Raw genomic sequence first — 12123 nt, forward strand, 5'->3', positions numbered from 1 at the left:
CTAACTCAGTCACGTCAAAAGTTGAACCTGGGATGTCGGTATACACTAGCTGCATTTCCGTTTTTTTCTTTTCTTTTGGCATTTATTTGGATATGTCCCATGATAATGACGATGTGTAATTTCCATTGGCTCAGAAAAAGTTGTCTGGCACCGTTCACTCCATGTATGGTACTACAGAGATCTAAATTCAAAAGTGAAACCTTGTTTCCCGAGGTCGGACAGGCAGATAGCGTGGCTTATAATAACCCCGATGTACCGAAGCAAGGGGAAATAATGTAGAAGTTGAGATAAATACAAGAGATGATTCAGACCGCAACATTAACATGATATTCTTATGGAGGCACAGTGATAATTTTCAGATGGAACTGTTAGCAGGCATAGGTGTGTCTGTGATGGCCAATACACCATGGCTTGAAATGCTGCTTGTCCAATCAGCATCCAGGATCCAAACAACCAGTTGTATTATGGCTACCATGACATCACCCAGTTGCTTGCTACACTGAGGTGTTTTTTTGCCCCATACAATAAAAAGTGCTTGGAGCATCTAAACGAGTGCTATTTAAAACCAACCCCTTAGAGTTAATGGACATCTCTTACTTCAGACTGAAAATATCTAAAGACTAGCTATAGTTTGGGGTCAGGGAGAAGCCACAGGCACTAGCCTATAACATAGTTTCTGAGTCTGTAAATACGAGGAAGTGAGCAAAGAAACAAATTTGATTTTAAACTGAAAAATGTTCTCTCGGCTCCATTTGTAGAATTGCATGAAATGTTTTAAAATTACAACATTTTCTCTCAGCTGTATGGCAAAATGTGTAGAATTGCAGGTAATGTGCTTTAAAACTGAAAAAATTTATCTCAGCTCCATAGAGAGATGTTCTGTAAAATTCAGCCACCCCCGTGCCACACCTGCCACCTAAGCCCCTTTTTGTTCCAGCAAAAAACGTGTGATGTACTGTACATGGCTAATTTATCGAATGATGTGATTGACGATTAGGTGACCACTTTGAATCAACTTTGCTAGTTCTGGAATACAGAAAATAAGTGTACAGGCTCGGGGGTGCTCAATGAGATGTTTGGAAAACACTGATTCAGTTTCTATGTTTTTCTAGCATTGTCTTTTCCAGAACATTTATAAAATGATCCACTATCCATCTTGCCAGTCAAGTCACTTACCCACTTCTTAGTGATTTGCTCACAGTCAATAGGTCTTTTGTGAGGCTACATTGTTTTTGTTTGGAGACTGACGCACGACATCTCTTCTCCTAATTTCTGAAGCACTAAAAAATGTAGCACATGCGTCTCTGGCTTGTCTCAGTAATTTGGGCCATGATGGATGGAGGGCTTCCCTCACGTGAATTGGGTTAGTGTCTGAGTCATCTATAGTCTGTCTGGCAATCCTGTGTCCCAGGCACACATACACAACTTGTGCTGGAAGAGATCTGAATGAATCTGTTCACTTGTTGTTATTGGGTATTTTCTTAATTGTTGGAGTAAACCCTGTCTGTCACTGGAGTGTTATCCTTTTCATACATTTGAACTCTGCATTGTTGGGAAAAGGCTCACGAGTAACCATTTCACAGTAAAGTCCACCTGTTGTATTCAGCGTATGTGACAATTTGATTTGATCCTTGTCTTGTGTGGGACTCTTGTTCTCATAGTAACCGCCAGGGGGTGGTATGTTAACATTGAAGTGTTTTGTTTTTGCACCTGCAAGGGTCTTGAAAGGTTATTTTCTACTATATGTGAATGCATTCTTTAGATTTTGTTTATCGGTTTACAGTCATTTGGTTGTTGTAAATGCACAAAATACATCCGTTCATTTTCACCTTTCTCGTGTTGTGGCTGCCAATCATTCATGGTATTCAGCCAATTGTTTGTAGCATAATTCTCGACAAGTAAACATCCCTTTGTGTCTTGGAGGGACTGTTGTGTTCCTCCTCATCTCATCCGGTTTTTCCCAGTTTCGGCGGGTGAGGGCGCATCTCTGAATAATTTATGATAATGTATCGGCTGAGCCTCAGGTAGGGGCGTTCCTACATAGATTATGCTAATATCAGTATCTCACCACCAATGGGGAGCATCGGAGCCCTGTTTTTCTTAGATAAATTATGCAAATGTCCCAGGCTGCAGATTTTCTGCTGCGATGAACTGACCTTGGATATTCTTTGTGGTGCAGCGGAAGATGTACAGGCTCCCCGGGATAGGATGATTTTCTGACGGGACACAAAGTGCCTAATACCGCCTCTCCGAACCACGGAAGTAGAGAATGTGATACACGATAATCGTCGAGTTTTCCGTTGGTTAAAGCTTAGTTTATCTGTGATATAGCATGAATACTCCGTGCTATACAACAGTGGCGATGGATCTCGGTGTTTGCCAGTTAAGGAATTTTTCTATTTCGTTTTTATCTTCGTTGCTGAGCGCGGATAGTTCGCCTGTCAGGCTCGACAATAGGTAAATATAGCTATGACTTGCTGCAAGGAGGATGCTTAGTGTGGGCAGTTTATATAGTCTGTATGCTGAAAGAAACCTTCGTTTATACACGGAGTCAATCTATTATCAATCTATTATTATTGAAATACAAGTATAGCCTAATGATGCTGCCATTTTTTTATTGGGTTCAGTAAGAGAAAATGTGACTTGTCGTCATGATGCATTACTGGGTTGGCTTCGCTTACTGTTGGCTCGGGAGATGCTGTTCCTTAAATGTGTACACCACCCATGGTTAATTTTTACATGGATGACAATGAAATAACATTCTTATTATTTGGGAGGAATATTGTTCACGGTCATTTCAGTACACCCAGAACACTTTGCTCCAGAATGGTCTTTAGCGGAAGTGGTCACCTGTATAAGGATATTTATACTGTATTCCACTGTGTATTGAAATAACTGGTATTAGATCTGCAACATCGACAGTATGCCTACCTTTTAATCATGCATTCTTACCGATGCAGTGTTAAGACATTTTTCTTTTCATTCTTTCAGTTCGTCAGGAGCCAGTGTGGTGGCCATAGACAACAAAATCGAACAGGCTATGGTAAGTTGATATATTATATTAACTCACCTTTCTTGTCTGCTATCTATACTACATAAATCACATGCATATATAACGTATGTCGAAGAACACATGCGGAGAATGATCAGTTCAGAAGAAAACGTTGCATCAGTCAGTTTAATGAATGGATTACATAACCACGTAACCGAGCAGAACTGGGAAGTCACGCAAAATACAGACGTATTGCTGGTTATCATTGCAAAATGCCTACTACTGCAGTTGAAACATGTCGCTCTTGATTTCCTCGTTTCTTTGTAACCACTTTTTTTTGGCGCTGTTACATAGATGATGGCTCGTGAATACCTTGATGCTCTGGCAACTATGTAGCAGCATATGGTGTTATGTGCCTTGACGTCAGTTTAATACGTCGTTTGCCAAAGTGTATCTATGGGGGCATTAACGTTAGCCAGGTATCATCATTGAAAGTCGTATCAATATGACATGCACTTTTACCATCCAGTTTACCGTGGTAGCACAATAGCTTTATTTAAATTTGTGTAATCTGTAGTAAGGATTCAGTTTCGATTTCTACCTGAAGCTACCATTTATTTGAATAAACTCGTTGACACACGGAGATGAGGGTGCGTGCAGACTTTTATTTTCAGTTCCTCATGGTTCTAGTATTTTATCGTCCCTAGATCCCCGCCTGCTGAGGACGCTCTCACGCCATCCTGTTCTTGGCTTGCCGTTGTTGCTAGGCAAACAAAGTCTTTGACGCCTGGGTATAAATATCGCGGGCTCCGATTGGCTAAAGCCTATATGTGGGCCGGCCATTTTGTGTGTTTGGTGACGTTGCGTCCTGGTTTCAGAGGAAGGGGAGGGTTAGACCCTAGGACTATTTGTTTTATAATCTACATAATCTTTCTTTTGATTTTCACCACATGTTCAACAGATTGTGTTAACATCAGACTCACTTCTTATATTAAAACAGACCACAGAAGCTAGCTACAATAATACACAATATATGTTGTATTACATAGTAATTCTCAGAAAGGCCAGCAGTAATGCTATGCTTACATTTTTATCATCATATCAAGAGTATGATATATGTTTAAGGTCATTTGAAAAACACAACACAAACTTAACATTGTTTTTTTTTTTTGTAATTATGGTCACTTTATGCATTTCATTTATGGGTGGCTTCAGGAATCAAACCCACAATCCTGGTGTTATAAAGTGCCATTCCCTACCAACTGAGCCATACGGCCTTTGTATTTTTTTTGTATGTGTAATTATTGCCATGTTAAACTCAGTGTTTTCTGTTCCTCTCTGTGCCTTTAGGACCTGGTGAAGAGCCACCTGATGTACGCAGTGAGGGAGGAAGTGGAGGTTCTGAAGGAGCAGATCAAGGAGCTGATTGAGAGGAACTCGCAGCTTGAGCAGGAGAACAGCCTTCTAAAGACCCTGGCCAGCCCAGAGCAGATGGCTCAATTCCAGGCTCAGACCCAGGCGGGCTCCCCTCCCACCTCCACACAGCCACCGACCCAGACCCAGGCACCAGCCCTACCCCCAACCCAACTGCAGCCAACCTCACACAACTCTGGACCCTCCGCATAGCATCACCGCCTACCCCGGGAGAGGGGTGGATGAAGCAACCTATCAACCAACCAGGGTCTGACTGACTGTCCTCAGACATATTCTGTTCTAACACTGCAGAACAACCAGGCCTCCACTGCAGGAGGCTACGCTGTTAAGACAAGAATTTGCACATATTTAACTCTGGGAGCGGCGGCAGGTGGTGTTGTCGTTTCAAGACGCTTTAAAACACACTATCAAAGACAATCTGCCTATGAGAGGAGAAAAGGAGGCTGTTATAGGAGAATGAACATTGCCCAAAAATACATGGAAGAAAAACTTAACAAAAAAGTGAACATGACTCAAAGAATCACTGTGCCTGTATCAATGTATTTCAGGTGATGTCGACTTCAGTGGTAACAATGGAGGGAGATAGTGATGGGAGTCACCATGCTTCGCTGAATTCTAATAATGTAAATAAATGCAGCTGTTCTCTTTTTTTCTGCACGATACAGAGAGGGACAGACGGAGAATAGAGCATCTCTCATTGTGACAACTTCAATAATCTGAGGATTTATCATCGTGTAATAGTCCCCATCTGGCATGGGGCGAGAGGGTCTAGAGGGAGAACACGACACTTCCATTGACGTCATCATTTTAGCTGAGCTTGAAGGGAGTTGTAGCCTACATTTGCTTATTAGAGGAAGGATGGTGATAATGAGGGTTTTTCCCTGTATTTAAGTTTGAGCCCTTCAGCCTTGCACCCTGTTATCTTGGTGGATTCTCTATTCATGTAATGAAGCTGAGGGGTTAAGATGTTAGGCTAAGCTGCATTTTCAAAGATGAGTTGATGGCCTTTCCACATGATGTATATCTCTGTATATTTAGTGTAAGTACTGTGTAATATAGTGATATAAGGAGAGAAGACCAGATGCTATGTAGGTGAAGTACAAATGAAGAGGGAGCTAGTAATGGGCTGGCCTGAAGATTTGTGCAGTCTCTTTATAATGCTGTAATTCAGGAGTATGGCGAGCTGTGGTGGTTATTTAACAGACAGACGACTGTATCCACTATTCATATCCTGGGTTACAACATTAACGGTTACTGTAAACCATTGTTCACTTGAAATTATTTGAAGTATTGCACCCCTCGTGAATTTTTCATTTGTTTTCATTTTTTGACAGTGAAGTACTTCCTGATCAACTCTTTAACTTAACAAACACCATACTCGGAATATCATAAAGAAAAACAAATAGATTTTTTGCATTCTATGTATAAGTTGTAAGCTCATGTTCTGTGCATGTTTCCTCAAACCAGATGAGCTATTGTAAACATACATAACACAATTACAGTTGCACTTCACAACTTTCAATAAAAATGTTAAAGGAATCAGAATCCACTTGTTCATGTCTCTTCTTGCGATTCATGCTTCTATGGTTAAATAGATAACCTTAATTTACATGTGTAGTTTAAATCATTTTGAATCCGTAGGATATTGTTTGTCAAAGTCTGTCTCGTGAGGTTTGCGAGAGGATAGAAATATTTTTGTCATGAAATGAAAGGTGGTGTAACAGTTTTTTGTGAGTTTATTTTATTCCTGCCCACAGCTTGCAGCACCCAAGTAATCAATTAGGAGCGCAGCCGATGGTAATGTCCATGGTCAATTTGGTTGGACATTTGATATCCCTATGGGTCTAGTTAGGAACCAGCAGTAAATGACACAATTTACAATATTTTAAAAGGTCAATATCTCCACATTTCAATGACTTAAAAACATCAAACCAACTATAAATTGTAGAAATTCTTATCCAAACATTGAAAGTGTTTAATGAAACAACTAAAAGATGTGCAACATGAAAATATTGTCCCATTTTACATTGTGTAATGTATTGACGGCCCCTAACTATCCCTAGAGAGGGGCTACCTAAAGTCCAGGGTTGGATATTTTTGCTGGTTATGGATAACAGTTACTTTGTTTTTGTAAAGCCTTACATGTAAAGGTTTACAAAAAAACAGGAACTGTAATCTGTTACCAGCAAAAATATTGTAATCAGGTTCCAGATACTTTTGAAAACCTAGATGTGTACTGAGAGGATTACTTTTAAATTCAGAAAGGATGTTTGCGAGCCTGACCACAAGTCAGAGACAACTATGATGACACCAAATGTGATCATTTGTGGGAAAAGAGAAAGAATAGGCTTTTGTAGGCTACAGTCCAAGCTATGTCTTCCAATCGTGTGACTGCTGTCAGCATCCAGAGATTATGCAGTGGTGTAGTCTACTGCGATACGGATATACAGTTGGGCAAAAAAGTATTTAGTCAGCCACCAATTGTGCAAGTTCTCCCACTTAAAAAGATAAGAGAGGCCTGTAATTTTCATCATAGGTACCCTTCAACTATGACAGACAAAATGAGGGGAAAAAAATCCAGAAAATCACATTGTAGGATTTTTAATGAATTTATTTGCAAATTATGGTGGAAAATAAGTATTTTGGAGCAGTGGCTTCTTCCTTGCTGAGCTGCCTTTCAGGTTATGTCGAAATAGGTCTCGTTTTACTGTGGATTTAGATACTTTTGTACCTGTTTCTTCCAGCATCTTCACATGGTCCTTTGCTGCTGTTCTGGGATTGATTGCATTTTTCGCACCAAAGTACGTTCATCTCTAGGAGACAGAACGCGTTTCCTTCTTGAGTGGTATGACGGCTGTGTGGTCCCATGGTGTTTATACCTGCGTACTGTTGTTTGTACAGATGAACTTGGTGCTTCAGGCGTTTGGAAATTGCTCCCATGGATGAACCAGACTTGTGGAGGTCTACAATTTTTTTTCTGAGGTCTTGGCTGATTCATTTGGATTTTCCCATGATGTCAAGCAAAGAGGCACTGAGTTTGAAGGTAGGCCTTGAAATACATCCACTGGTACACCTCCATTTGACTTAAACCTGGAGCTTCTAAAGCCAAGTGAAATAATCCGTCTGTAAACAATTGTTGGAAAAATTACTTGTCATGCACAAAGTAGATGTCCTAACCGACTTGCCAAAACTATAGTTTGTTAACAAGAAATTTGTGGAGGGGTTGAAAAATGAGTTTTAATGACTCCAACCTAAGTGTATGTAAACCTCCGACTTCAACTGTAACCACATAGCGCATTGATGTGAATCACACTGCTGTTCTATCATTTAACTATTTGTGGTTGTTGTGGATGGTTGTTCACACATCTAAATGTGTATTTGAACCGAATAATGGTTGAATTCAAGAAGTTTAAGCTGCCTATCAATCATTGTTTTTGAAACCAGTGCACAGCCAGTGAAACATGTGCTCTTGCAACAGCCGCATAGTGCGGATCCCAGCCTATGGAATAAAAGTGGGGCTTTTATTGCTCAATCTAATGCTGATAAAATAAATGAATCCATAGGCCTAATGGACACATACTCAAAATTGCAAACTCTTTCTAGATTTAAAGGGGCAATCTGTAGTTGCTACATCCATTTTTGGACTTATAAATTATTTATACAGTATATATATCCATTGATTCTTGAAGAATACAACTTATAAATGCCTCGTGCTTAGTTGAACTGTCACACTCCACGAGAACCCAAAATATAACCTTGTTTTTCTCCAATGTTTCTCCAACATTGTAAATGCATAGCATAACATGGTTAAAACAATCATTTTGATATCAGTCAGTCCTTGCATCCATAGCTCTGTCTATTAATCTGAGAGTGGTTACATTTCTCCAATGCCAACCCTCAGAGGCGGGACGCCCATTTTGTTATTGTTCCATCTGGATTTGCCCTTTAAATAGCTGCATATTATCAAGATATCAAAGTGTCACCAACAAAAAGGTAAACAATAGGCCTATAGCAAATGCAGCATATGGCATACATTTTTCACATGTAAAATCATTATTTCACATATACAATTTCAGTAGTGTTCAGCTCATGCCATTCCATGAGCGCAGCATTTATTTTTCAACTCGAAGCAATGAGCCCAATCAGTCCTCTATGACAACAAAATGATAAACAGAGTTGGACTGGCAAATAAGTCCTTCGTTTTGGGGTTATGCCCAGGTAAAATAATTTGACCTATCTATGCTTCCATATTCCAAATCCTATTCTTGAAGATCTTTGGTTTTTATTGTAAAGATATAATTTAATCGTGTTGTTATATGTAGTAGAAAGCGATGGGTTAGAAGAAGTCTATATAACCAACCCATAAAGTAAAATGTAACATCCATATATGGCCAGCTATGTCAACTTTAACATTGATTTATCCTGCAATAGATGTTGTTCACTTAGTAACATACATATTTGTCATCTTCTAGTGCTTCTTATGTGGAAAGTAATCTAAAAGTAACTAAATGTAATCAGATTGTTACTGAGTTTGGGTAATCCAAATGTTACGTTACTGATTACAATTTTGGACAGGTAACTAGTAACTGTAACGGATTACATTTAGAAAGTAACCTACTTTGCCAAAGTCAAACCAACTTTTTCACGGTCACACACCAGCCTGGTTGAAGCTAATTGGCGAAATGATTTGGTTAACTATTCCCAGCTGCGAACACACACAAGACACCCACATCAAACCACACCCCGAAACCAACTCATGTTTGAATTCAGTCATGGCCGCTAGCATGAACCAAATCTAAAACGAGGCCAACTCAGGAAGTCACCCTTCAACCATTATGGAGGGGAAATGTAAAACTGGCCTTAGATCAGTGTCTGGACTCGAGCAACATCATCTTACTGTACACTGAAGAATATATGAAACAGACTGCTGCACTGCCTGTATACTGCGAGCTATTGGTTGAGCTCTTCCTTGCTTCCTGCTTTTCACCAGGGTCGGCCTTAGCTAGCAGCTGCATAGATTACATGGTCCACAAATCACCCCAACTCCCGAACAACTGGGAATGAAAAGCACCTTGCTCAGGCTGATGATTCATGTGAACAAACAGCGATTGTATAACTCCACACCTCACTGAACAGCATTCCATTCAAATGAAGATCTGCCACTTGCCTTGAAGTAGGATGGTTTGGGGAGACCAATTGTGTAAAGTACTTAAGTAAAAATACTTTAAAGTACTACTTAAGTAGTTTTGGGGGGTATCTGTACTGTTTTAAATTTTACTTCACTACATTCCTAAAGAAAATAATATACTTTTTACTCCATACATTTTCCCTGACATCCAAAAGTACTAGTTACATTTTTAATGCTTATCAGGACAGGAAAATGGTCAAATTCACACAATTATCATGAGGACATCCCTGGTCATCCTTACTGCCTCTGATCTGGCGGACTCACTATACACAAACGCTTCCTTTGTAAATTATGTCTGAGTGTAGGCGTGTGCCCCCCGCTATCCATAATTTAAAATAAAAAAAATAGATAATTGTGCCATCTGGCTTGCTTGATATAAGGAATTTTAAATTATGTATACTTTTACTTTTGATACTTAAGTATATTTTAGCAATGGCATAAACTTAAGTGTCAAAAGTTGATTTGAAACCAAATACTTCAAAACTTTTATTCAACTGATATTTTACTGGGTGACTAACTTTTACTTTAGTTATTTTTTATTAAGGTATCTATACTTTTACTCAAGTATGACAATTGGGTACTTTTTCCACTCCAGAAGGAGATATAAGGTTGAGAAGCTGAGTAATAAGACATACCCGTTCATACAGATACTGTATGTTAGTTGGAGAAAGGGCATGACATTAGAATCCTGGTAATTAGTCATGGTACTTTAGCACCTAGAATTTAGACACCTGCATTCCGCAAGGGTGTGGTTCCATGATGATAAGTTACAGAGCATTTGGAAAGTATTCAGACACCTTGACCTTTTCCACATTTTGTTACGTTACAGCCTTATTCTAAAATTGTTTCAATTGTTGTTTTTTCCCCTCATCAATCTACACACCATACCCCATAATGACAAAGCAAAAACAGGTTTTTAGAAATTTTAGCAAATGTATTAATACAAAACTGAAATATCACATTTACATTAAGTATTTAGACCCTCTACTCAGTACATTGTTGAAGGACCTTTGGCAGCAATTATAGCCTAGATTCTTCTTGCGTATGATGCTAGAAGCTTGGCACACCTATATTTGGGGAGATTCTCCCATTCTTCTCTGCAGATCCTCTCAAGCTCTATCAGGTTGGATGGGGAGAGCCGCTGCACTGCTATTTTCAGGTCTCTCCAGAGATGTTCAATTGGGTTCAAGTCCGGGCTCTAGCTGGGCCACTAAAGGACATTCAGAGACTTGTTCCAAAGCCTCTCCTGCGTTGTCTTAGCTGTGTGCTTAGGGTCGTTGTCCTGCACGAAGGTGAACCTTCATCCCAGTCTGAGGTCCTGAGCACTCTGGAGCAGGTTTTCATCAAGGATCTCTTTGCACTTTGCTCCGTTAATCTTTCCCTCAATCCTGACTAGTCTCCCAGTCCCTGACACTGAAAAACATCCCCAAAGCATTATGCTGCCACCACCATGCTTCACCGAAGGGATGGTGCCAGGTTTCCTCCAGACGTGACGCTTGGCATTAAGGCCAAAGAGTTCAATCTTGGTTTTATCAGACCAGAGAATCTTGTTTCTCATGGTCTGAGAGTCCTTTAGGTGCCTTTTGGCAAACTAAGCGGGTTGTCATGTGCCTTTTACTGAGGAGTGGCATCCATCTGGCCACACTACCATAAAGGCCTGATTGGTGGAGTGCTGCAGAGATGGTTGTCTTTCTGGAAGGTTCTCTCATTTCGACAGAGGAACTCTGGAGGTCTGTCAGGGTGACCATCAGGTTCTTGGTCACCTCCCTGCCCAAGGCCCTTCTCCCCCGATTGCTCAGATTGGCCAGGTGGTCAGCTCTAGGAAGAGTCTTGGTAGTTCCAAACTTATTTCATTTTGAGACCACTCTGTTCTTGGGAACCTTCAATGCTGCAACATTGTTTTGGTACCCTTCCCCAGATCTGTGCCTCGACACAATCCTGTCTCAGAGCTCTATGGACAATTCCTTCGATCTCATGGCTTGGTTTTTGCTCTGGCATACACTGTCAACTGTCCGGCCTTATATAGACAAGTGTGTGCCTTTCCAAATCATATTCAATCAATTGAATTTACCACAGGTTGACTCCAATCAAGTTACAGAAACATCTCATGGATGATAAATGGAAACAGGATGCATTTGCGCTCAATTTTGAGTCTCACAGCAAAGGGTCTGAATACTTTTGTAAATAAGGTATTTCTGTTTTTTATTTGTAATTAATTTAGCAAAAATGTATTAAAACCAATTTTCGCTTTGTCATTATGGGGTATTGTGTGTCGATTGCTGAGGATTTAAAAAAAACAACATTTTTTAGAATAAGACTAACGTAACAATGTGGAAAAAGTCAAGGGGTCTGAATCCATTCCGATTGCACTGTATATAACACGTACTGTACACACACCAGGAAACAAATAGCTAGGAATCCCCAAATTAACCACACTGTAAACAGGCTTCATTTGCAGACAACATGCACTGGGATAGGAGCAGCCAAAGTGGAACTGAAACCAGACATT

General features: G+C 40.0%; 1 protein-coding gene across 3 annotated transcripts in view; it reads left to right on the plus strand.

Moving 5' to 3' along the window:
* LOC112225517 (TSC22 domain family protein 1) overlaps positions 1–5971 on the plus strand; it is an 88473-nt gene extending 82502 nt beyond the window's left edge. For 2 of the 3 annotated variants that reach the window (XM_024389540.2, XM_024389541.2), the window contains exons 2-3: positions 2992–3043; positions 4343–5971. In XM_024389540.2, the coding sequence (XP_024245308.1) occupies positions 2992–3043; positions 4343–4618 (328 nt within the window). In that variant the 3' untranslated portion in view covers positions 4619–5971. Of the gene's footprint in view, positions 1–2106; positions 2458–2991; positions 3044–4342 lie in introns of those variants that run through there. The other variant, XM_024389542.2, reaches the window with a different exon arrangement.
* Positions 5972–12123: the final 6152 nt, after the last annotated feature.

Source organism: Oncorhynchus tshawytscha, linkage group LG26 (genome assembly GCF_018296145.1).
Source record: "Oncorhynchus tshawytscha isolate Ot180627B linkage group LG26, Otsh_v2.0, whole genome shotgun sequence".
Taxonomy (NCBI): domain Eukaryota; kingdom Metazoa; phylum Chordata; class Actinopteri; order Salmoniformes; family Salmonidae; genus Oncorhynchus; species Oncorhynchus tshawytscha.